The sequence below is a fragment of the Oncorhynchus clarkii genome, chromosome 30 (assembly GCF_045791955.1).
Source record: "Oncorhynchus clarkii lewisi isolate Uvic-CL-2024 chromosome 30, UVic_Ocla_1.0, whole genome shotgun sequence".
NCBI classification, from domain to species: Eukaryota; Metazoa; Chordata; class Actinopteri; order Salmoniformes; family Salmonidae; genus Oncorhynchus; species Oncorhynchus clarkii.
In genome coordinates, this window is record NC_092176.1 from 39,538,357 (window position 1) to 39,560,836 (window position 22,480).

At 42.2% G+C, this 22,480-nt stretch overlaps 1 protein-coding gene across 1 annotated transcript; it reads right to left on the reverse strand.

Annotated features, from left to right (window-relative positions):
- Positions 1 to 1,043: 1,043 nt before the first annotated feature.
- LOC139389616 (myosin heavy chain, fast skeletal muscle-like) lies at positions 1,044 to 20,588 on the reverse strand. Its single transcript, XM_071136466.1, has 39 exons — positions 20,361 to 20,588; positions 19,839 to 19,985; positions 19,424 to 19,580; positions 16,531 to 16,558; positions 16,222 to 16,330; positions 15,962 to 16,054; positions 15,730 to 15,790; positions 15,391 to 15,489; positions 14,954 to 15,057; positions 14,444 to 14,582; positions 13,437 to 13,555; positions 13,123 to 13,272; positions 12,855 to 13,025; positions 12,322 to 12,625; positions 12,022 to 12,086; positions 11,841 to 11,928; positions 11,608 to 11,725; positions 11,339 to 11,462; positions 10,943 to 11,079; positions 10,318 to 10,573; positions 7,898 to 8,140; positions 7,414 to 7,590; positions 7,171 to 7,316; positions 6,898 to 6,988; positions 6,215 to 6,604; positions 5,966 to 6,092; positions 5,647 to 5,765; positions 5,347 to 5,543; positions 5,012 to 5,195; positions 4,710 to 4,875; positions 4,270 to 4,394; positions 3,784 to 4,092; positions 3,362 to 3,565; positions 3,100 to 3,225; positions 2,542 to 2,712; positions 2,150 to 2,254; positions 1,959 to 2,054; positions 1,441 to 1,572; positions 1,044 to 1,165 (listed from the first exon to the last, which is right to left on the reverse strand). Exons 1-39 carry the CDS (start codon positions 20,574 to 20,576, stop codon positions 1,145 to 1,147), a joined length of 5,814 nt encoding a protein of 1,937 aa, XP_070992567.1. The 5' UTR covers positions 20,577 to 20,588; the 3' UTR covers positions 1,044 to 1,144.
- Positions 20,589 to 22,480: the final 1,892 nt, after the last annotated feature.

Genomic DNA, 22,480 nt, shown 5'->3' on the forward strand with positions numbered 1-22,480 from the left:
CCAATCACGGCGCAACTAGAGAACGTTACCAACCTTTACCTTCTGTATTGTCCGCTGACTACCCCGCCACCACAGAAACCACTGAGTTGGGCTGAAACACCTGCATTTTGGAGCTGCCTTACTCAAGAAAAGTGGCTTTATTCACGGCTTTATTAACTCAGTTATTTTTCTTTACATTGTTTGCGAACTGAAGTGTTTTTTTGGGGGGTGTTCTTCAATTAAATACATTATGATTAATGAGCTAGCTAATTGTTTAGTTTTTGTGATTTTGTAAAGACTAATCAGACTCTGCTGTTTTCCTCATGAACGGATAATTTATCCATCTGAACCTTGCAAAAGCCTGTTGTGTGTTTATAATGTGTATTGTCATAACTTCATAACTTCACCAATAGGTGGCAGGAATTTAATGCTAATCATTATGGAATGTATATCAGCCGGAAATCAATTGGAAATGCTAATTGGCTAATGATAAATCAATATCACATTTGTAATTTCTTTTCTCATTACTGTGTGCATAATATTGGTTTACCCAGAACTAAAATCTCATGGAATTTGGTCAGATGCTCGATTACCATTTATGTTTACGTAGTCTGTCTATGGGGGATTAATGTGTGCATAATCTGTGACAAAATTCAAATGCATAAATCCATCCTGTTGTTTCCTGAGAACTTAATTCTTAGAATTTCCCCACAATCTCCAGTGTTCCTTTTTCAATTGTTACCATGGTATGTATAGGCTTCTCTTATTTATGTATTTTTCGTTTAGAAACATTTCAATTTGGGCCTGTCCAGATAGGCCAATTCTCCCAAGTGTAAATGTTTGAAACTATGATTTTGATGTTATGGATGGTCAGTCCATTCATCTGTAGCTCAGTATGAATTTGAGAGTGGTCACATTTCTCCAGCCTCATTCCTCAGACGTTTACCCCCTAAAAAGTGATTGCTTTGGTGGGGTGAACACTTCTTTGTTTTTGGAATCCTATAATATTTTTATGGTATGAAAAAGCTGTTTGCTGAGTAATAAATCCAGAGTCACAAAGGAAGTGTACTTACGCCAACATGTTTTTAATCAATGCTAAAACCATGAAAATCCTATTTTATGCAAGACAGGAAAATGTTAAGACTTTGATCTTCAATACTTTGGTTTATTCAGCAGCTTCCTTGCCCTGTAAGAGGAAAGAACATAATAGATTAGTATTTAATAATGAACAAAATGTATGAACAATTGGAATGAATATAATGGATCAAGAATTTAATGCTCAGTGCTCAGCTTAAATTCTAGACTTTGAAGTACCACATTTTTTGCCCTACCTGAAATGTGCCTCTTAGAGATCTTAAATACATTTAAGTGGTCAGTATTGACCTCTGTGAAGGCTAATTCATAGGTGGTGTTGATGTGGTCATATCTGAACATGAGTCAGGTTCAGCAGCAGTTCTGTACCTTTCCACCTTCGCGGGTCTTGGCTCTGAGCTTGTTGACCTGAGTCTCAGCAATGTCAGCACGCTCCTCAGCCTCCTCCAGCTCATGCTGAACCTTCCGGAGCTTAGACATGTGGCTATTGGCTGCTTCCTCCTGGGTGAGGAAAAGAGAGGAGAGCAGAACATCAGCATTCAAAGTTTGAAAATTCAGGTAGCAAATTAATATATATTTTTTTTAAGTATTTGAAAGCTGTTTTTATTGACAGATGCCAATGATACAGCAGATAAAGTGAGTTGCAGAACTGGGGATCAAACTGCAATATATTAATATTCATATGAATATTCTACCCCCTCTCCTTTAAGTTGGTAACATATAACATATCAATTATTGCACTATCAATTGAGTCATTGTTGACTGATGCGCAGTTGCACTTACTTCAACTAAACGGTATGGACATGAAGTTTTGTAATGTCTACTAGGGGAAAAATATGTTTTATGAGTATTTGCTTTCAGAGTATTTGACAAAGTATGTGACTCACCGCTTCCTCGGCCTGCCTCTTGTAGGCCTTCACTTTCATCTGCAGCTTGCCTACCAGGTCCTGAAGTCTGCCAACGTTCTTCTTATCCTCCTCAGTCTGTGGGAGAAGATCAAATAATCATTGCCCCATAGCTTTATACACAAACCTGTCTGTGTTAGTGTCAAGTGTGTGAAGAAGGTACTTTCTCTTACCTGGTAGGTGAGCTCCTTGACTCTGCGCTCATACTTGCGGACTCCCTTGACCACGTCTACACCTCTTCTCTGCTCAGCCTCCACCTCAGTCTCGAGCTCACGCACCTTTATGGAAGAAATGAATGTAGGCATTTATTTGAGGTGTTGAAATCATACGTCACAAATCTTTGTAAAACAGAGGTATCTTCTACTAGTCAAGGAAGCACAATGTTGTCTGTTCCTATGTACATGTACATGTTCAATTGAAGCGGTCTGTAGTCATAACAACAGCTTTTCATTATCTAGGTGGGTTATTGAGAGAAAAAGTCATTACCCAATGCTCCTGTGTATTTTTATATGATTAAATACATTTCCAGCAATCTGTTTTTCAATCCAACCTGCTGTTAACTCACCCTGGACTCCAGTTTCTGGAGCTGCTTCTTGCCTCCCTTCATGGCCAGATTCTCAGCCTCATCCAGACGGTGCTGCAGGTCCTTGACTGTGACCTCCAGGTTCTTCTTCATCCTCTCCAGGTGAGAGCTGGTGTCCTGCTCCTTCTTCAGCTCCTCAGCCATCATGGCCGCCTGGAATGGTAGTGTGTTAAATGTATGCACCGATTGGCACCAACCATAGTCTCTCTCTTGACAGATGGGTTGCCTCCCACAATGTACCAATGTTCCAGTATAAACGTCAGTATTAAAACCAACGTCAATTTGGCAGAGGAAGGGAAGAGTTGGGTACAGTAAAATCCATCCAGAGTCTTGCAGTAAAGCTCTGCCTACCCAAATTTGTGAATTGTTTGGAGAGTTGTCTGTCAGAAACCTCTACAAATTGGCCAAGAAAATCCAACATGATTCCCAGACCTAGTGCTGTTGCCAATAGGTCTGGGATTTCCGACACCACCAATTAAAACGTCCCTCTTATGGGCAAAATCAAGTTGATGTAATTCAATAGAGATCATAAGGACTCACGTCAGTGATGGCCTTCTTGGCCTTCTCCTCTGCGTTCCTGGCCTCCTGGACGATGTCGTCCACCTCTCCCTGCACCTGCACTAGGTCAGTCTCCAGCTTCTTCTTAGTGTTCAGAAGGCTGGTGTTCTGGAGGAAACAAGACATTTATTTGACTCTCGAGTCACAGGTCAGAATGATGAAAATGTAAAAGCAAGCACTGTCAAATTTCAGGTGTATGTAAACAGTATGCTAGGTTTTATTAGAAATGGCTTTTGACCCGTACCTGGGAGTGCAGAAGTCCAACACGCTCGCTGGCGTCTACCAGCTCAGTCTCAGCCACTTTGCGGCCTCTCTCTGTCTGCTCCAGAGCAACTCTCAGCTCCTCGATCTCAGCCACCATCAGACCGTTTCTGCGCTCCACCATGGCTGCCTGCTCCTTCATGTCCTCTGAGGCACGGACGGCGTCATCAAGGTGCAATTGGGCATCCTGAGATTCACAATCATATAGGTTCATTAAGCAGGGGCAATAGGATCAGTGATAGACATTTTAATTGATAATAATTTCCCAAATGTCCATACATTTCGACAGTATATTAGTCCACTCTATTCATTTCCCCTGTTCTATTCTTTTTTACATATTAAAACAAATTAAAAAAATTCTCCCCATGTTCAGATTTTTGTTGCCTGATGTCCCAGTCCCTTTACCTTGAGCTGTCCCTGGGCGTTCCTCAGCTGTTTCTGGGACTCAGCGGCCTGCCTGTTGGCGTGGCTCAGCTGGACTTCCATCTCGTTCAGGTCTCCCTCCATCTTCTTCTTCACCCTCAGGGCGTCATTCCTGCTCCTGACCTCCGAGTCCAGGGTGCTCTGCATGGAGTCAACCACCCTCTGGCTGTTCCTCTTGATCTGCTCCATCTCCTCGTCCTTCTCAGCGATCTTCCTGTCCACCTCGCCCTTGATCTGGTTCAGCTCCAGCTGCAAACGCAGAATCTTGGATTCCTCGTGCTCCAGTGTTCCCTGGACAAGGAGAAGCAGTCAGGCCAATTGTGTTCAATACATTTGTATTTGGATGTGTATAACATAAGATATTAAATATATATGACTACAATAAACACCAACAAGGAAAGCATTGGACTGTAGCTGGTGTTGGATAGTGTAACACTGCTTTTCCCATCAAACAGCTGTAGTTTGTACCTCAGCCTCCTCCAGAGCGGTCTGGATCTCAGACTTCTCTGTCTCCACGGTCTTCTTGGCCTTCTCCAGCTCATGGATGCTCTTGCCAGTCTCTCCAATCTGCTCAGTCAGGTCAGAGATCTCCTCTGCACTCACAAACACAGCAGCTGTTTAGACTCAGGAGATGTTCAGTGGATATCACTGATGCACTGAAGTTGACATTGAATCATAATAACAGCTCATTAACAAAAGCACTTCATATCGTTTTGCAAATCAAATTGCCTCCTACTTCTTTGGGTTGTCTGAAAGAATACCAAATGCAAGTTCAAACAAGAATATTTTAAACTATACATAAAACAATTCTGAAATGGTGTAATGGTCATTTTGTTAATTACAGTTCCCTCCATTTTCAAAAACACTAGTCAAACATGAGCCAAATAGAACTGCTGTCAAATGCTCACGTTGCAGGTTCTTGTTCTCTCTCTTCAGAGTCTCCAGATGATCCAGAGCCTCCTCGTAGGAGTTCTTCATCTTGAAGAGTTCAGTGCTCATAGAGCGAGCCTCCTTCTGAGCTCCTTCCAGCTCAGCCTGACCTTCCTCAAACTTCTGCTTACACTCTGCCAGAACCTAGGGAAATCCATGGGATTTTCATTCCAACTCATTGATGGAGAGCTTTGAATCTGAAATATGTTACAATTATACTACAATTGATCAAATAACACACATAAAATATCCCGCTAGGATTAGGTTTATGCATTTTCACCTTGTCAAAGTTCCTCTGCTTCTTGTCGAGGTTGGCGGCCATCGCGTTGGCTCTCTCAACGTCAATCATGAGGTCCTCCACCTCTCCCTGCAGTCTCTGCTTGGTCTTCTCCAGGGAGGCACACTTGGAGTTGGTCGCCTCAATGGTCTCCTCAGCCTCCTGCAGACGCTGGGCCAGCTTCTTCCTGTTGGATGAGTGAGGGTGGTTTTATGGTGAACAATTTGTTGTGAAAACAAATGTTACAATACATATTGATGTAACATTTCCTCAGAGCCCACTACCACCCTCACCATCCACACCCTATATTTGTGTTTTTGCTGTTGTGTGCAACTCACTTGGCCTCCTCCAGCTCCTCTGTGCGTTGGATAGCATCAGTTTCATACTTAGTCCTCCACTGAGCCACCTCACTGTTGGCCTTGGACATGCCGCGCTGCAGCTCTGCCTTGGCCTCCTGCTCCTCCTCAAACTGCTCTCTTAGAAGGTCACAGTCATGGCGGGCAGACTGGACACTGTGGGACAGTGCGTTTTTAGCCTGTGAGAGAGAAAGACAAACGAAGACAAAGAGAGGAAAACAGTCTCTTTATGGAGATATGGCTCTAAACTGTGGCAGATGGAGTCTGTTTTGGGTCCCTTACCTTTACCTCCTCCTCAATCAGCCTCTTCATCTCCTCAACCTGCTGGGTGAAGGCCTGTTTGCCTCTGGTCAGCTGAGAGACCAGGGCTTCCTTCTCCTCCAGCTGGCGGCCAAACTCACCTGCAGGGATAGAGGCACATCTTGTAAATAAGGTCTCTGTTCCCGAAGATTTGAAATGTATTTTGAGGTATTGAATAGCTATGTTACATTGTGAATAGTACAGTGAACACTATGTAGACTGGACTTACAGCCCCTAACACATGTTATTGTGTACTACTGAAGTGTACTACTATTAGTTTGTTGTTCGTTGTTAATGGTACCATTTTCTGTCAGGAGTCTGGCCCTCTGTCCGCTGATGTCGTTGACCTGGCGAACATTCTCATCATTCTTAGTCTTGAGCTCGCTCAGCTGGTCCTCAAGAGTACGACACATCTTCTCCAGATTGCCCTGTTAGTGAAAACATGTTCCATTATTACTTTATATATGAGACTCCTGTCAACTTCAGTTCACTTGAATGGTAATGAAGTTGACCTTCCTCAACACTGCTTGACTAAAACATCATTACTCACCTTAGCCTTGGCGACGGCCTCCATGTTGCTGGAGAGGTCATCAATCTCCATCTTATACTCGCTCTTCTCCTTCTCCAGCTTCTGCTTGATGCGCTGCAGGTTGTCTATCTGCTGCCCGAGCTCAGCCACACTGTCAGCCTGCTTCTTGCGCAGACCGGCGGCTGTGGCCTCATGCTGCAGGGTGGACTCTTCAAGATCACGACGCAGCTTCTGGAACTCAACCTCACGCTTCTTGTTCATCTCAATCTGAGCAGCAGTGGCGCCTCCGGCCTCCTCCAGCCTCTCACTGATCTCCTCAAGTTCCCTGGAGAGATCGGCCCTCTGCTTCTCAACCTTGGCCCTGGCAGCACGCTCAGCCTCAATTTCCTCCTCCAGCTCCTCAATACGGGCCTATAACAGGGGGCAGGAGCAGGTGGGATGAACACTACAATATAGTTGAAATAAATAACCTCTATAAATAATAATAGTATGTATATTTTGCATACATTTGTAAATACAAAGCCAGTTACACTAATATATTCAGTGGACAGTGTCCAATGTGGCAACCAAAACCACAACGGTTAGAAGCACCATCTTTACAACAGATTAAAGCACCATCTTCCAACTTACTGAGCCATTAGAAGACACCAGAAATGTTTCAGGTGTGTTCTTTCCTGTACTGGAGCTGAGATCCTGTACTGTACCTGCAGTTCCTTGATCTTCTTCTGCAGCTGAGCTCCCAGAGACTGTTCATCCTCTATCTTGCTGAGGAGCTGGCTGGTCTCAAACTCCTTCCTAAGAAACACAAACACGTTGATTTCAGAGTTGGTTTTGGTTTGATAGTGTAAAGGGATAATATAATAGCATTCACTTTGCTTTTAAGAATCACATACAAATCCTAATTACAAGATTGAGTGAAGAACAACCATTATGTTGATCAATATGGCAGGTAATACTGTAGTAATTTGTTTGTTTACTTCTTGATTTTCTCATCAGACTGCTGCTTGTCATTCTCCAGGTCCATTATGGACTCCTGGGCCAGTTTCAGATCTCCCTCCAGCTTTCTCTTGGCTCTCTCAAGGTCCATACGGAGCTTCTTCTCTTGCTCCAGAGAACCCTCAAGCTATAAGATAAAAACACACATGTAATGTTCAAATCTAAACAACTGAAGATAATATCATCATCTCTTAACCATGGACAAAATGTAAAACTCCACTCACGTCATCCACTTGCTGTTCCAGCTTGGTCTTGGCCTTGGTCAGAGTGTTGACTTTGTCCTCCTCTGCCTGCAGGTCGTCCAGTGTCTGCTGGTGGGCCTCTTGGAGGGCTTTCTTCTCCTTGGTCAGCTTGGCAACACTCTCATCCATAGACGCCATCTCCTCTGTCAGGTTTTTAACCTGAAAATGTCCACAACAAATGTAAGTCTTTTGCCACTTCACCATGAAGGGGAGATGTAGTTTGATATATATTGCATTCATTTAATTCAGATTATAATTGTGTCAACAAGTACTATACTGTTGATTCAACACTAAATTGCACTGTACTAAATGGAAGTCATAAACGAGGGGGAGCAGAACAAGCAACTAAAATTAAACTATTTTGTGTCTTCATTTTCCCTGCGCCCACAAAACAATTTGAATTAAATTTCTGTTGAGCTATGTTTTGAGTAGATTTTTATTTGAATGGTTAGACTGTCTACGAGACCTTGTTTTCACTGGCGTGCTTCTCCTTCTCCACTTTGGCCAGGGTGAGCTCCAGGTCATCAATGTCCTTCTTCAGCTCAGAGCACTCATCCTCCAGCTTCCTCTTCTTGGCAGTCAACTCAGCATTCATTTCCTCCTCATCCTCCAGCCTCTCAGTCGTCTCTTTGAGTTTGGCCTCCAGCTGGATCTTGCTCTTGATGAGCCCCTCGCACCTTTCCTCAGCATCAGTCAGATTCTCTGAATCCTGGTTTCAGAACAGGAGAAAAAAATCTACGGCCTCACGTTGTGTATCAAAATATAGACTTCATTTAGTCAAACAGGTCAGAGCAAATCAATGTAAATGCATGATATATATATATATATATCATGCATTTATATGTAAATAACATGGGTAACACAAGTAAATGTATGAGTTAGCCACATACAATACTGCAGTGTTTACCCGATGTTCATTTAGTTGTTGCCACTCACAAAAAGTTTATTTTATAGTTTCTTTAACTTTTAGGGATAGTAAAACATTCTTCAGTTTAAACTTAAATGACTAAAGTATCTAAAAAATATATAATAGAGCTATATCTTTTTTTATAAGATCATCTTATATAACAATCACCAAAATAAAAACTAGACAGTGGAATCTAAAATTCCAAAAACGTCAAACATTTTTGCTACAGTGATTGAATCACTCAGTAACAACACGACATAAGCCATGGCAAAAATGTGTCGAATTGCAGGACATTGTCTTTAAAACTGTGATTTCCTGGACTTCCTGACGGGCCGCCCACAGGTGGTGAGGGTAGGTAACAACATCTCCACCCTGCTGATCCTCAACACTGGGGTCCCACAAGGGTGCGTTCTCAGCCCTCTCCTGTACTCCCTGTTCACCCATGACTGCGTGGCCATGCACGCCTCCAGCTCAATCATCAACTTTGCAGACGACACAACAGTGGTAGGCTTGATTACCAGCAATGATGAGACGGCCTACAGGGAGGAGGTGAGGGCCCTCGGAGTGTGGTGTCAGGAAAATAACCTCACACTCAATGTCAACAAAACAAAGGAAATGATCGTGGACTTCAGGAAACAGCAGAGGGAGCTGTCCCCTATCCACATTGACGGGATAGTAGTGGAGAGGGTGGAAAGTTTTAAGTTCCTATGCGTACACATCACGGACAAACTGAAATGGTCCACCCACACAGACAGAGTGGTGAAGAAGGCGCAGCAGCGCCTCTTCAACCTCAGGAGGCTGAAGAAATTTGGCTTGTCACCAAAAACACTCATAAACTTTTACACATGCACAATCGAGAGCATCATGTCAGGCTGTATCACCGTCTGGTAAGGCAACTGCTCCGCCCACAACCGTAAGGCTCTCCAGAGGGTAGTGAGGTCTGCACAACGCATCACCGGGGGCAAACTACCTGCCCTCCAGGACACCTACACCACCCGATGTCACAGGAAGGCCAAAAAGATCATCAAGGACAACAACCACCCGAGCCACTGCCTGTTCACCCCGCGATCATCCAGAAGGTGAGGTCAGTACAGGTGCATCAAAGCTGGGACCGAGAGACTGAAAAACAGCTTCTATCTCAAGGCCATCAGACAGTTAAACAGCCATAACTAACTTTGAGTGGCTGCTGTCAACATACTGAGTCAACTCTTGTCACTTTAATAATGGAAAAATTGATGTAATAAATGTATCACTAGCTACTTTCAACAATGCCACACTATATAATATTTACATACCCTACATTACTCATCTCATATGTATATACTGTACTCTATACCATCTACTCCATCTTGCCATCTTAATGTGTATAAGGTAGTTGTTGTGAAATTGTTAGGTTAGATTACTTGTTAGATATTACTGCATGGTTGGAACTAGAAGCACAAGCATTTCGCTACACTCGCATTAACATCTGCTAACCATGTGTATGTGACAAATAAACTTTGATTTGATTTGATTTGGATTTTTTTCTCTCAGCCGTCATCCCCATGAGAAAACATGTAGAAGGGCAGGAAATGTGCACCCCTATCGAGACACTGTGTACGTGTCTGTGTGTGTGTGTGTGTGTGTGTGTGTGTGTGTGTGTGTGTGTCACTGTCTGTGTGATTGTGTGTGTGTGTGTGTGTCACTGTCTGTGTGATTGTGTGTGTGTCTGTGTTTGTGTTCATGTGTGTGTAAATGTGCCGGGTCGGCAGGTAACCTAGTGGTTAGAGCGTTGGGCCAGTAACCAAAAGGTTGCTGGATTGAATCCTCTGAGCTGACAAGGTAAAAATCTGTAGTTTTGCCTCTGAACAAGGCAGTTAACCCACTGTTCCCCGGTAGGCCGTCATTGTAAATAAGAATTTGTTCTTAACTAACTTGCCTAGTTAAATAAAGGTTACATTTAAAAAATAAAATAATCATCAGGGTCGTTGTTCACTCACAGATGCTACTTGGAGCGCCAGGTCTGCTCTCTCCTGCACCATGGAGATCATCTTCTCCTCCAACTGCTTCTTGGTGGCCAGAGCCTTGGCCAGGTCCGACGTCATCTTCTCATAGTTCTCCTTCATGTTGGCCAGCTCCTTCTCCGTCTCCGCGCTCTTCAGCAGGGGCTTGATCTTGAAGTACACCTTCATCCATGGCCAGGTTTTCACATTCATGAATGAACGGATGTTGTACTGGATGGTGAAGACGGAATCTCTGGTTGAACAGAAAGGATAGCTTGACATAAAGCTAAATTCTGGAATTCGAAGAACATCAAAATGGTGACCCCAAACCACATTGTTTACAGCTGAGGAATGGGGCTGTGGAGATGTAACCCCTAATAGACTGCGCTCTAGTTAGATTCCAATTCATGAGGCATTTTATATTCTTCAAGAATGAATGGGTAAATATTAGACATTTAAATGGTAATTGAACAGCTTGACAAATCCCAAACTACAGTTTTAATAGAGCATTTTAAGTTGTACTTTCTCACTCTGAACAACTCACAGCATACACAGTATGGAATAATGCATTAGATACAGGTGGTTGACAGAAAGCTTTGCCAAGATGTTTCCTGTTCCTCACCTCCTCTCCATCATCTTGGTGAACTCTCTCCTCATCAGGAATCCACGGCTGAGAGCCTGGACCATGCCGACCAGAGAGGCCAGCTTCTCATCTCTCATCTCCTCCAAGACGCCCAGCAGACCGGCTTTGAAGAACACCTGACGCAGGTTGACATGGTCAATTATGGATCCACAGTCAGATGGTGACATAACAGGAAACAACACAAACATTGCAATGCTCACGACAATCCATGGGATAGGTTGTTTATAAGTTGTAAGTTGTTGTAACAGTTGTAGATGAACAATGAGTTTAGTTTCTCTTCTAGACTTGTGATTATATGACATTGAAGAAAATGGTACGGGTTTAAATGATCATTGAGTTGTGTTTTGTTGTCAGCTTTTGCAAAGGGTGACTGACCTTGGTGTGTCCAAACTTGTAATCCTCGTGATTCACATCAATGGACCCAAGCAGCTTCTCAGAAGCCTTCTTGTTGTCCATGAACTGGCCCTCGGGGATGACGCTGGCATTCAGTACTTTGTACCTGAATGAGGAGACATTTTTAACATATGTCAAGTTGTAATAGGTTGGTTATATTACGTAAAAAGTAAGACTATTCTGATGCTGGGAAAACCCTTGTAGCAGATCTGTGTGTGTGTGTGTGCGTGCTTGTGTTTGTGTGTGTGTACCTCTGCTTGAAGTCAGCATAGATGATTCTGCTGGGGAAGCCCTTTCTGCAGATCCGAATTCCCTCGAGAACACCATTACACCTGAGCTGGTGAATAACCAGGAAGTTCTCCATCAGACCTGATATCACAAACCAAGTCTCTTTTAATAATCATAAACAGGTTAAAGATTGGTTCGTTAAGGTTACTGATTCTGTACTGATAAGATGACATATTTAAGTCAATATTTCTTGTACCTGGAGTCTTTGACTCGTTGGGGATCAGGCAGCGCACAAAGTGAGGATGAGTGCTCCTCAAGTTGGTCATCAGCTTATGTAAGTTCTCCTGTAAGAGGGTTACAAAGCATTTTCTGAGAAATAATTTATGATAATCAATGCACATTTAGAAGGAATGAATATAAACATTTCAGAAGCTCACCCTGAACTGGGACGACACAGTCTGCATGGAACCACCCTTCTTCTTACCTCCCTTCTTGGTTGTATCTGTTCAAACGAGCAAAGTAAAATATAACTAGACAAGGATACGTCTCAGAGTGCAATAGTAATATATAGAATATCTGGTTAACTTCATACTTATCTTAATGCAAATGCTACCAATGAGATTGTGTAAAATAACACCTATGAGTATATTAACCCAGTGAATAAGCCTGAGCATTTGTGGTACATTCAAAGACTTTTAAAAAATGTAGGTCTGAGTTATAACTGATGCTAGTCTTACCCTCCGGTGGGGCTGCAGGGTACAGAGCAGCCAAAAGTTTGACTGTGGACTTCCCGTACAGCTGAATAACTGAGTCGTTCAGGGGGTCCTTGTTCTTCTCCAGCCAGCCAGTGATGTTGTAGTCCACAGTGCCGGCATAGTGCACCAGGGAGAAGTGAGCCTCTGCCTTGCCTTTGGCAGGCTTGGGCTTCTCAAACGCCTTGGTTTTGCCAAGATGCTGGGCGTACAGCTTGTCCTTGAAGGTAGTGTCTGAAGACTTGGGGAACATGCACTCCTCTTCAAGGATGGAGAAGATGCCCAATGGCTTTACGAAAAAAGAGATGTATATGAAATTAGTGATATTTACATTTAGGATCACATTTATTCCTTTAGCAAACATGCTATTGTAGAATTATATTAATTTAGGGGCACATAATAGGAAAAATATTGAGTTTTCAACCATCGGAAGCGTTGTACCACTGTGATAATATTTCACACAGTGCTCATATGAGCTTTGCTGTTGTGGTCCATTATAATCCTAACAGACAGTGTACCTTCTCAATAAGCTCAATGCAGGCAGCCAAGTCCATGCCAAAGTCAATGAAAGCCCAGATGATTCCCTCCTTCTTGTACTCCTCTTGTTCCAGGACGAACATGGTGTGGTTGAAAAACTGTTGCAGTTTCTCATTGGTGAAGTTGATGCACAGCTGCTCCATGCTGTTGTACTGTTCATGGAATTTTGAAAAAAGGGGTCGGTACGTCATACAAGGCTGTAATCCCTCTCAATCACAACTCATTGTCTTGTTCTGGTCGCATACTCACATCAAAGATCTCAAACCCGGCAATATCCAGCACGCCGATATAGAACTGCCTTGGATTCTTGGTGTCCAACATCTCGTTGATACGGATGACCATCCACAAGAACATCCTCTCATAGATGGACTTGGCCAGAGCACTGACTGAGTTATTAACCTGCAATGACAATAGCTCAAATTAATACATGAGATATTGACCATGTCTAGTGACAAGGTGAAAAGAGCTTGGGAATAACAACCTCACAAGAAGAAAAAAATCTATGGTCCCCAAAAGATTTCCGGTGCTCAGAAAATGTTAGATGCTGTGTTTGGTCGCCTTACCTGAGGCACAGTCTGTCCCTTGGTCACGTACTCGTTGCCGACCTTCACTCTGGGGTAGCACAAAGCCTTCAACATCTCAGCTGAGTTCAGGCCCAGCAGGTAGCCGATTTTATCAGCCACTTGAGAGAGAACCAACAACAACAGACTCAGAAACACAAGATCTTTCTGATGCCACACTGACAAAATAGTCTTTTGTGGGTTAGGTTTTGATTTTCACCCACATCCATCATTTCAAATCATTTCTGGAGGTTGACATTTGGTCTCATGGCTGACTTTCATGTGACACTATCTGTCTTAGGTGTTCTATTTCATTGTTTGGGAATGGGACTAATGCTCTACATATTGTACATCTATGACTGGGACTGGGAATGGGACTAATGCTCTACATATTGTACATCTATGACTGGGACTGGGAATGGGACTAATGCTCTACATATTGTATAAATATGACTGGGACTGGGAATAGGACTAATGCTCTACATATTGTACATCTATGACTGGGAATAGGACTAATGCTCTACATATTGTATATATATGACTGGGAATAGGACTAATGCTCTACATATTGTACATCTATGACTGGGAATAGGACTAATGCTCTACATATTGTATATCTATGACTGGGACTGGGAATAGGACTAATGCTCTACATATTGTACATCTCTGACTGGGACTGGGAATAGGACTAATGCTCTACATATTGTACATCTCTGACTGGGACTGGGAATAGGACTAATGCTCGACATATTGTATATCTATGACTGGGACTGGGAATGGGACTAATGCTTTACATATTGTACATCTCTGACTGGGACTGGGAATAGGACTAATGCTCTACATATTGTATATCTATGACTGGGCCTGGGAATATGACTAATGCTCTACATATTGTATATCTATGACTGGGACTGGGAATAGGACTAATGCTCTACATATTGTATATCTATTACTGGGACTGGGAATGGGACTTATGCTCTACATATTGTACATCTATTACTGGGACTCACCCTCTGTGCCGTCTGGCTCGGCCTGCTCCTCACGCTGCTTCTGCTTGAATTTCAAGTTTCCATGGTGCAGCACAGCTCCAGTCAGCTTGTAGATGCCCATCTTCTCCTCATTAGTGAAGCCCAGGATTGTAATGGCATCCTGGCATTAGAGATGAAGTACAACAGTGGTGAACTGGACACTAGTTATAGTACATAACAGTTCTGTCGTCACTCCAGAACAAATGGGATGGATATATGTGTCTTCTCTGTTCCTCTTGAGTATGCTTGGCCAACACTAGTAGCCGGCAGAACAATGAGTTTTCTACAGTTCCACAGGGCACTTAGTAGCGCTGTCTTGTGGATGTCTTACAAGCATGTGCCTCAAGGCCAAGTGTGAAGGCATGAAGAGTGCCTAACCAACACAAGCTATCAAACAAACAAAAAATACTAATTTGGAATTGCACAGTGCATTCAGTGTGTAATGGGGGTCCTACCCATTCCAGAGTTTGGTTAACCCTTGGTTTGACTCACGTCTGTGGCATCCAGCTCTTCCTTGTCGTTGATGCTGGCCACCGTGATCTGACCCTGACTGCACATGGGGAAGTCGTAGGGGTTGGTGGTGATGAGCGACATTTCTGTGGACAATGGAGAATGGCTTGTCAGTTAAATCTCTTAGAATTGTGCTGTCCTACCTTTACGGTATCTCTCCTTCCTTTACTCAATAGATGGACTCAATGGTACATGTAGTATAAACAGCATCAAAGGAGGGGGCTGAGACTCCTGGACTAGTGCATCATAGTGCATTACATGATAGATATTTCCCAACGACCTGATCTGTGTCTAGATACCTTGTTACCTTGGATGTACTCATTTTAATAGTATTAATAGTGTGGACTAGGAATATTTTTTCAATAAATTCCACAAATTTGGGTGGGAATAATTTCCCCTGAATCTCTACTTTGCCGTACCAACTATCTCAGGTTTGTGATTGGTCATCATCTGGAAGAAGATGTGGTAGCCTCTTTCATCGGGCAGCTGGAAGGACACTCGGGACTTCTCCAGAAGGTCTGAGAGTCAAAGAGAGAGAGAGAGAGGAGAAAGAGAGGAGAGAGAGAGGAGAGAGAGAGGAGAAAGAGAGGAGAGAGAGAGGAGAAAGAGAGGAGAAAGAGAGGAGAGAGAGAGGAGAAAGAGAGGAGAGAGAGAGGAGAAAGAGAACATGAGATAAAATGTAATTTGATGACATGATCTCCAAAAAATAATATGTGTGAATTTAGGAAAGAATTGATAAATAATCAAAACCAACTCACAGGTCTCAATGTCAGCTTTAGCCAGTTTTCCTCCTTGGAAGTGAATCCTGATGAATTTACCCTGTAGTAGAGCATGGAGGTTGGAATTAGGTCAACAAAATAAATCTAACATTTTACTTTGATATACCACTTTAAATGTTACAGTTTGTTGGACATCTATTGATATAACAATAGGAATCTACTGAAATAAAAGTTTTCAATTGAAGGTAACTTATATGCCTTTCATACTTACGAAGCGAGACGAGTTGTCGTTCCTCACTGTCTTGGCATTACCGTAAGCCTCCAGCAGAGGGTTAGCTGCAATGATCTGATCCTCAAGAGACCCCTGATTGACACCAACACAAGTGGCTCAGAAACTGGTAATGTGGTAAAGTTAGGTTTTCTTTAATTACTTGATTACTTTTCTTGAAACAGGATTCACCAATGAAAAAAAAGTTTACAGAGCCAACCAAATGGGAATGTGGTTAAAAGGTAACCATAAGCACAACCTACCTGCATTTTGTTGGGGTCTACTTCCTTCTTGGCACCAGACACTGCAATGGTGGCAAAGTACTGGATCACACGCTTGGTGTTGACAGTCTTTCCTGCACCGGATTCTCCACTGGTTTATATGACAGAGAAAGATGAGCATTGAAAAAAAACCCACTGTTGACCTGTTTTCTTACATAAATAATTAACCAGAATTCCCACTCATCAACTCATTATTACACATAGCCTAATCCATTCGTAATGTCATGTATTTCGTCACATCACATCAATAGAAACACTTTTTCTCAAGGGAAACTTTGGCAAACAACTTACGTGATCAGGACAGACTGGTTCTCGTTATCTGTAACCAAAAAAAAACAACTTGTTTATCATACTCAAGCAACATTAGGGGTTCATTAGTGAATTCATAGGGTTCATTCAAAGGGTTCTTCCCTCTTTTTTAGCGATAATTTAAAAAACGTCAACGCGACAGCTAATTAGAATATTTTCAGGTGTGGTTTGCTTACAGCTCTTTTCGTGTGACCGTGAGTGAGAGTGTCAATTCCAGTTGATCTAATCTGTTGTGTAATGCCATTACATGTTACATATGAGTATGCTTGTCTTGTGAAAGACTCATGTATGTTGTGGCCTTATGTCAGTGACGACTGTTGTCCAAGTCAGTGGTTTTCAGTTCTCACCACCAGCTGTTCCAGAGGTAGCACACCTGATTCAACTTGTCAACTAATAAAAACAATGGAATTTGAACAATAAAATACGACTAACCAGAGAAAATAACCCTTTATGGTTCTTCAAGAGGTTATTTGTAGAACCATTCTCCATAAAGGTTCTACACAGCACCAAAAAGGGTTATATACAGCACCAAAAAAGGGTTCTATACAGCACCAAAAGGGGTTCTATACAGCACCAAAAAAGGGTTCTATACAGCACCAAAAAAGGGTTCTATACAGCACCAAAAAGGGTTCTATACAACACCAAAAAAGGGTTCTATACAGCACCAAAAAGGGTTCTATACAACACCAAAAAAGGGTTCTATACAGCACCAAAAAAGGGTTCTATACAGCACCAAAAAGGGTTCTATACAGCACCAAAAGGGGTTCTATACAGCACCAAAAAAGGGTTGTATACAGCACCAAAAAAGGTTCTATACAACACCAAAAAAGGGTTCTATACAGCACCAAAAAGGGTTCTATACAGCACCAAAAGGGGTTCTATACAGCACCAAAAAATGGTTCTACACAGCACCAAAAAGGGTTGTATACAGCACCAAAAAAGGGTTCTATACAGCACCAAAAAGGGTTCTATACAGCACCAAAAGGGGTTCTATACAGCACCAAAAAAGGGTTCTATACAGCACCAAAAAAGGGTTCTATACAGCACCAAAAAGGGTTGTATACAGCACCAAAAAAGGGTTCTATACAGCACCAAAAAGGGTTCTATACAGCACCAAAAGGGGTTCTATACAGCACCAAAAAAGGGTTCTATACAGCACCAAAAAAGGGTTCTATACAGCACCAAAAGGGGTTCTATACAGCACCAAAAAAGGGTTGTATACAGCACCAAAAAAGGTTCTATACAACACCAAAAAAGGGTTCTATACAGCACCAAAAAGGGTTCTATACAGCACCAAAAGGGGTTCTATACAGCACCAAAAAATGGTTCTACACAGCACCAAAAAGGGTTGTATACAGCACCAAAAAAAGGGTTCTATACAGCACCAAAAAGGGTTCTATACAGCACCAAAAAAGGGTTCTATACAGCACCAAAAAAGGGTTCTATACAGCACCAACAAGGGTTCTATACAGCACCAAAAAGGGTTCTATACAGCACCAAAAAGGGTTCTATACAGCACCAAAAAGGGTTCTATACAGCACCAAAAAGGGTTCTATACAGCACCAAAAGGCATGTGCACAGATAAAGGTCCAGGGATGCCTGAGCACCTCCCCTTTTGCCATCCTATGAGAAAAATCCCTTTCAGATTGGTGGTGAGTTTTAGATAGATTTAGATTTGTATTTAATTTAAATACATTTTCCAATATATATTTCTTTTTTTATCTTGGAAAATTCCCCTGCTCCCCACGTGAGCGTGCACTGCAGAAACTACCGGCACTGAACGGTAGTGTAGTATTGGCTCTCTTTTTGAGTTGCATGTGTCATCTCACGATCAGAAACAGGGAAGGCCTCAATTCAACTGTTTGTTACTAGGCCTAAGAGGCAGATGTCAGCAGCAACTCCAATCAAAGGCCAAAGACGAGTCAGACTGTTTCAACAGCATAGTATAGTTAACTAGATAGCTTGCTTACTACGTAACTTACAGTATGATGCGTGGGATGTTACAGGAAACAAAGGTCTATACTAAAGTAATAAGGCCTGAGGGGGTTTATGGTATATGGAGAATATACCACCGCTAAGGGCTGTTCTTATGCACAATGGAACGTGCCTAGGTACAGCCCTTAGCCGTGATATATTGGCCATATACCATAAACCCCCGAGGTGCCTTATTGCTATTATAAACTGGTTACCAATGTAATTAGAGCAGTAAAAACCAATGTTTTGTCATACCCATGGTATAGGGTCTCATATACCACAGCTGTCAGCCAATCAGCATTCTGGGCTGGAATCACACAATTTATAATGAAAAGATATGTTGACATTTGGCTACAGGAGGCGAGCATTAGATAACTAGCTATGAATGTAAGACATGTAAGCTCACTGGTTATCCTGCTTATTTGGCATTGAACCATTTGTCTCTAAAGAATATTTTATTTTACTTCCATCCATCCATCCCTCCATCCATCCATCCATCCATCCATCCATCCATCCATCCATCCCTCCATCCATCCATCCATCCATCCCTCCATCCATCCATCCATCCATCCATCCATCCATCCATCCCTCCATCCCTCCATCCATCCGTCCATCCCTCCATCCATCCATCCATCCATCCATCCATCCGTCCATCCCTCCATCCATCCATCCATCCATCCATCCATCCATCCATCCATCCATCCATCCATCCATACATCCATACATCCATAAACAGTTATGGCCTTTGAGATCCATATGCATTTATGGATGAACATCCATCCCCCCCCCCCCCCCCTCCCTCCCTCCCTCCCTCCCTCCCTCCCTCCCTCCCTCCATCCCTCCATCCATCCATCCATCCATCCATCCATCCATCCATCCATACATGAATGAGAGCTCGTACCAATCTGCATGAACTGAAAGGCGTTGTCAGAGACAGAGAAGATATGGGGTGGAGCCTCCATCCTCTTCTTCCCTCTGTAGGCGTTGACAACCTCCATGTCGTACACAGGAAGCCACTTGTAGGGGTTCACCGTGGCACAGAAGAGCCCAGAGTAGGTCTGGATGAAAGATAATAAATTAAATTAGGGGATTAGCAAAATCAGATGGACTTTTACCTGGATTTATGTGAGGATGTGGGTGTGCATGGGTATAGTAGTGTAGGTCTACTGTATTGGTATGTTTTGGTTTCCACCATGACTTTATGTGTAGTACTGTATGTGTGTATTTCTCGTGTGTGTGTGTGTGTGTGTGTGTGTGTGTGTGTGTGTGTGTGTGTGTGTGTGTGTGGTGTGTGTGTGTGTGTGCAGGTTTCTTACATAGATCATCCATGCTGCATAACGCTCTTTGAGGTTATACAACACAGAGGCTTCATTCAGGTAGGTCATCATGGCCATGTCCTCAATCTTGTTGTACTTAGGGGGGTTCATCTGGTAGACGTCTGCCTCTTTGAACTCTTTTCCTTCCTGAAACAGTCACAACTCTAGATTACACACAGAACGAACTGGACAAGACTGAATGCTTTTTGATAATTCAATAATTGACGTTAAATCTTTTTAAAAACATGCGTACTCCCCCATTTAATTAATCAACTTTGTTATCACCCACTGATACAGACATGGGGATTCACTAGTCTATATGAAAAATGCCATGCCGTTATTAAATAGCAGTGATACGTGTTTGAAGGTTATATTTTGCTTACAAAATAAACAAAAAAAATGCTTCTTAATATATCTGTTGTTACTGATTTCATTTAACATATTGGCATGTTTAAAAAAAAATAAAAAAATATTGAGTAATTGCATAAACTTGAAATGTAATACTTTTCAAATCAGGCTTACCTCCTTGGTGCCGTTAGGATTGGTGACTGTCACGGTACACTTTCCGTCGGCCCTGGCAGTGACCAAACCTTTAAGGTACAGCTCTTTGGTGTCTGACACATAGCAAGCATTCTTTGAATCAAAGGGTGCGGCTTGCGCCTCCATCCTCTCTTTCTCCGGCTTACGGAGGTATATGGCAGCCTTGCCGTAGATTTGCATCTCCGCGTCCGTACTCATGGTGACGGATCACTATAGGAAAGAGAAACGCGATTGACTCTGTGGTGCTTCCTCCTCAGTCAACAGTGTAAGGTGAATGGTATCTCTCTCACAGAACATTTTTATAACTTTTTATGACTCACCTTATTTTTTCCCCTTCTACAGACAAATTTGTACTTCTTGGAGGACCCTGTGAAACATCAGGGTGTTGTGAATACACACAAGTCTAAAGCCCTGTCATTTAGTCCCCCAAAGCGCTAGAAAACATTTTGAATGGCGTCATTCAACTCAATCATTACGGTCATGTCCAATTCAACTACAGTTGCAACTGGTAACTTTAATTTTCCTCACGTTACTACACATTCTGACAAGAATTCAAATAAAACCCAATTACATTCTAGACCACCGCCTCAATTTACAGCTAAATGCAGGAGCACCGCTTTTGACAATAAATTAAAGTTACAGATTTAATGTAAAGATATAATGTAAAACACTATAAAATATATAGATATATTACATTAATCCCGCCTAATTGCATATTGTAAAATCTTACAAGAGACAAATGTATTTTTTGTTGTTGTTGCAGAAATCAATTCAAAAAATAAAATTCCCAAAATAAATTCCAACAGTGCAGTTATCTTCTGCCTCAGGTGCTGAGCGCAAAGATGAGACCAATTTAATATCTAAGGAGGTGGAGAGAGTCTTACCAGAGGAAGAAGGTTTCTGACTGATGGATACTGGGTCCACAGCTTGCTTATATCTGGTTGAAAGTGCCAACCAAGCAAAAGTTAATTGTGGACCACTCTGTTTAAGGAAATGAATTGCATGAGAGACCTCTGTATGTCTGTTTCATTAGCACCTTCCACTTCCAGGAGCGCCACACTCCCATTACATCACTTTTTTTTTAAATGCAATATTTGACTTCTGTATCGAATTTAACTGAATTTGTGTAAATTAGAGATGTCTTCACTAATAATAATGATGACAATATAAACTGTTTGATTTATCAAATTGATTCCAATGTTACTAGTACTGCACCTCAGCTACTGTAATGGAGTGAGTCCATGTTCCCCACTACCAATAAATCTTATATGACCTTATTATGTCCTTATTTAGGTACATTTTTGTGGCAATAATCGTTATCAACTATTTTATATTTTTGACTTTTAAAAAAGATATATATATATATTTTGCTTGTAAAAACATCTGAACTGTCTCCTCACCTCATGCTTGTGACGGAGTTGTCCGTTATCTCGTGCTACGCTACGTATGATTTACCACCCTGGTGAAACCATAATAAATATTTAAGAGCTATAACAGAGACCTTTAGGCATTCAACAGCTCATTAAACTGTTCCATCAAATGTGTAGTTATTTATCAGTAGGATCTAATGAAGATGTGTAGTTATTTATCAGTAGGATCTAATGAACATGCTGGAGATGCTTTGATTTGTCTCACATTTCAGTTGGCTAAAACGGTCCAGCAGGATTGTTACGATTCATATGACACCAGTACAGTATTTCAGTAATCTTCTCCACTTAAATTGCTGACAGCGATATAGCTGTCTTAAACTTTTACTACACTCTGAAGTGAACCGCTTATACAAGTTGGGCAGGAAGCTATGCTGACCATCTGGAAGGACCCCATCAACACCTTTTAATTCATTGGACTGTGCTCTCTTCTTCACTACAGCCAAGGTTTATTGTTTGGTATATCTGCCAGCATTTCCACACAGCCTTATTCTGGCACCGATGCCACTGTTACTAGTCAGACGATATCTACTTGGCGTGATTGTGGCTGGAGAGAACATTCACACCATGCAGACTGAGTTGATGACCTTTAAGTTATTTTAATGTGCCAAGATCTTGCGTGATATATGACCTGTGTTTTTGTATTTGAGGGACATGTTTCTCTAAGCTTCAAAC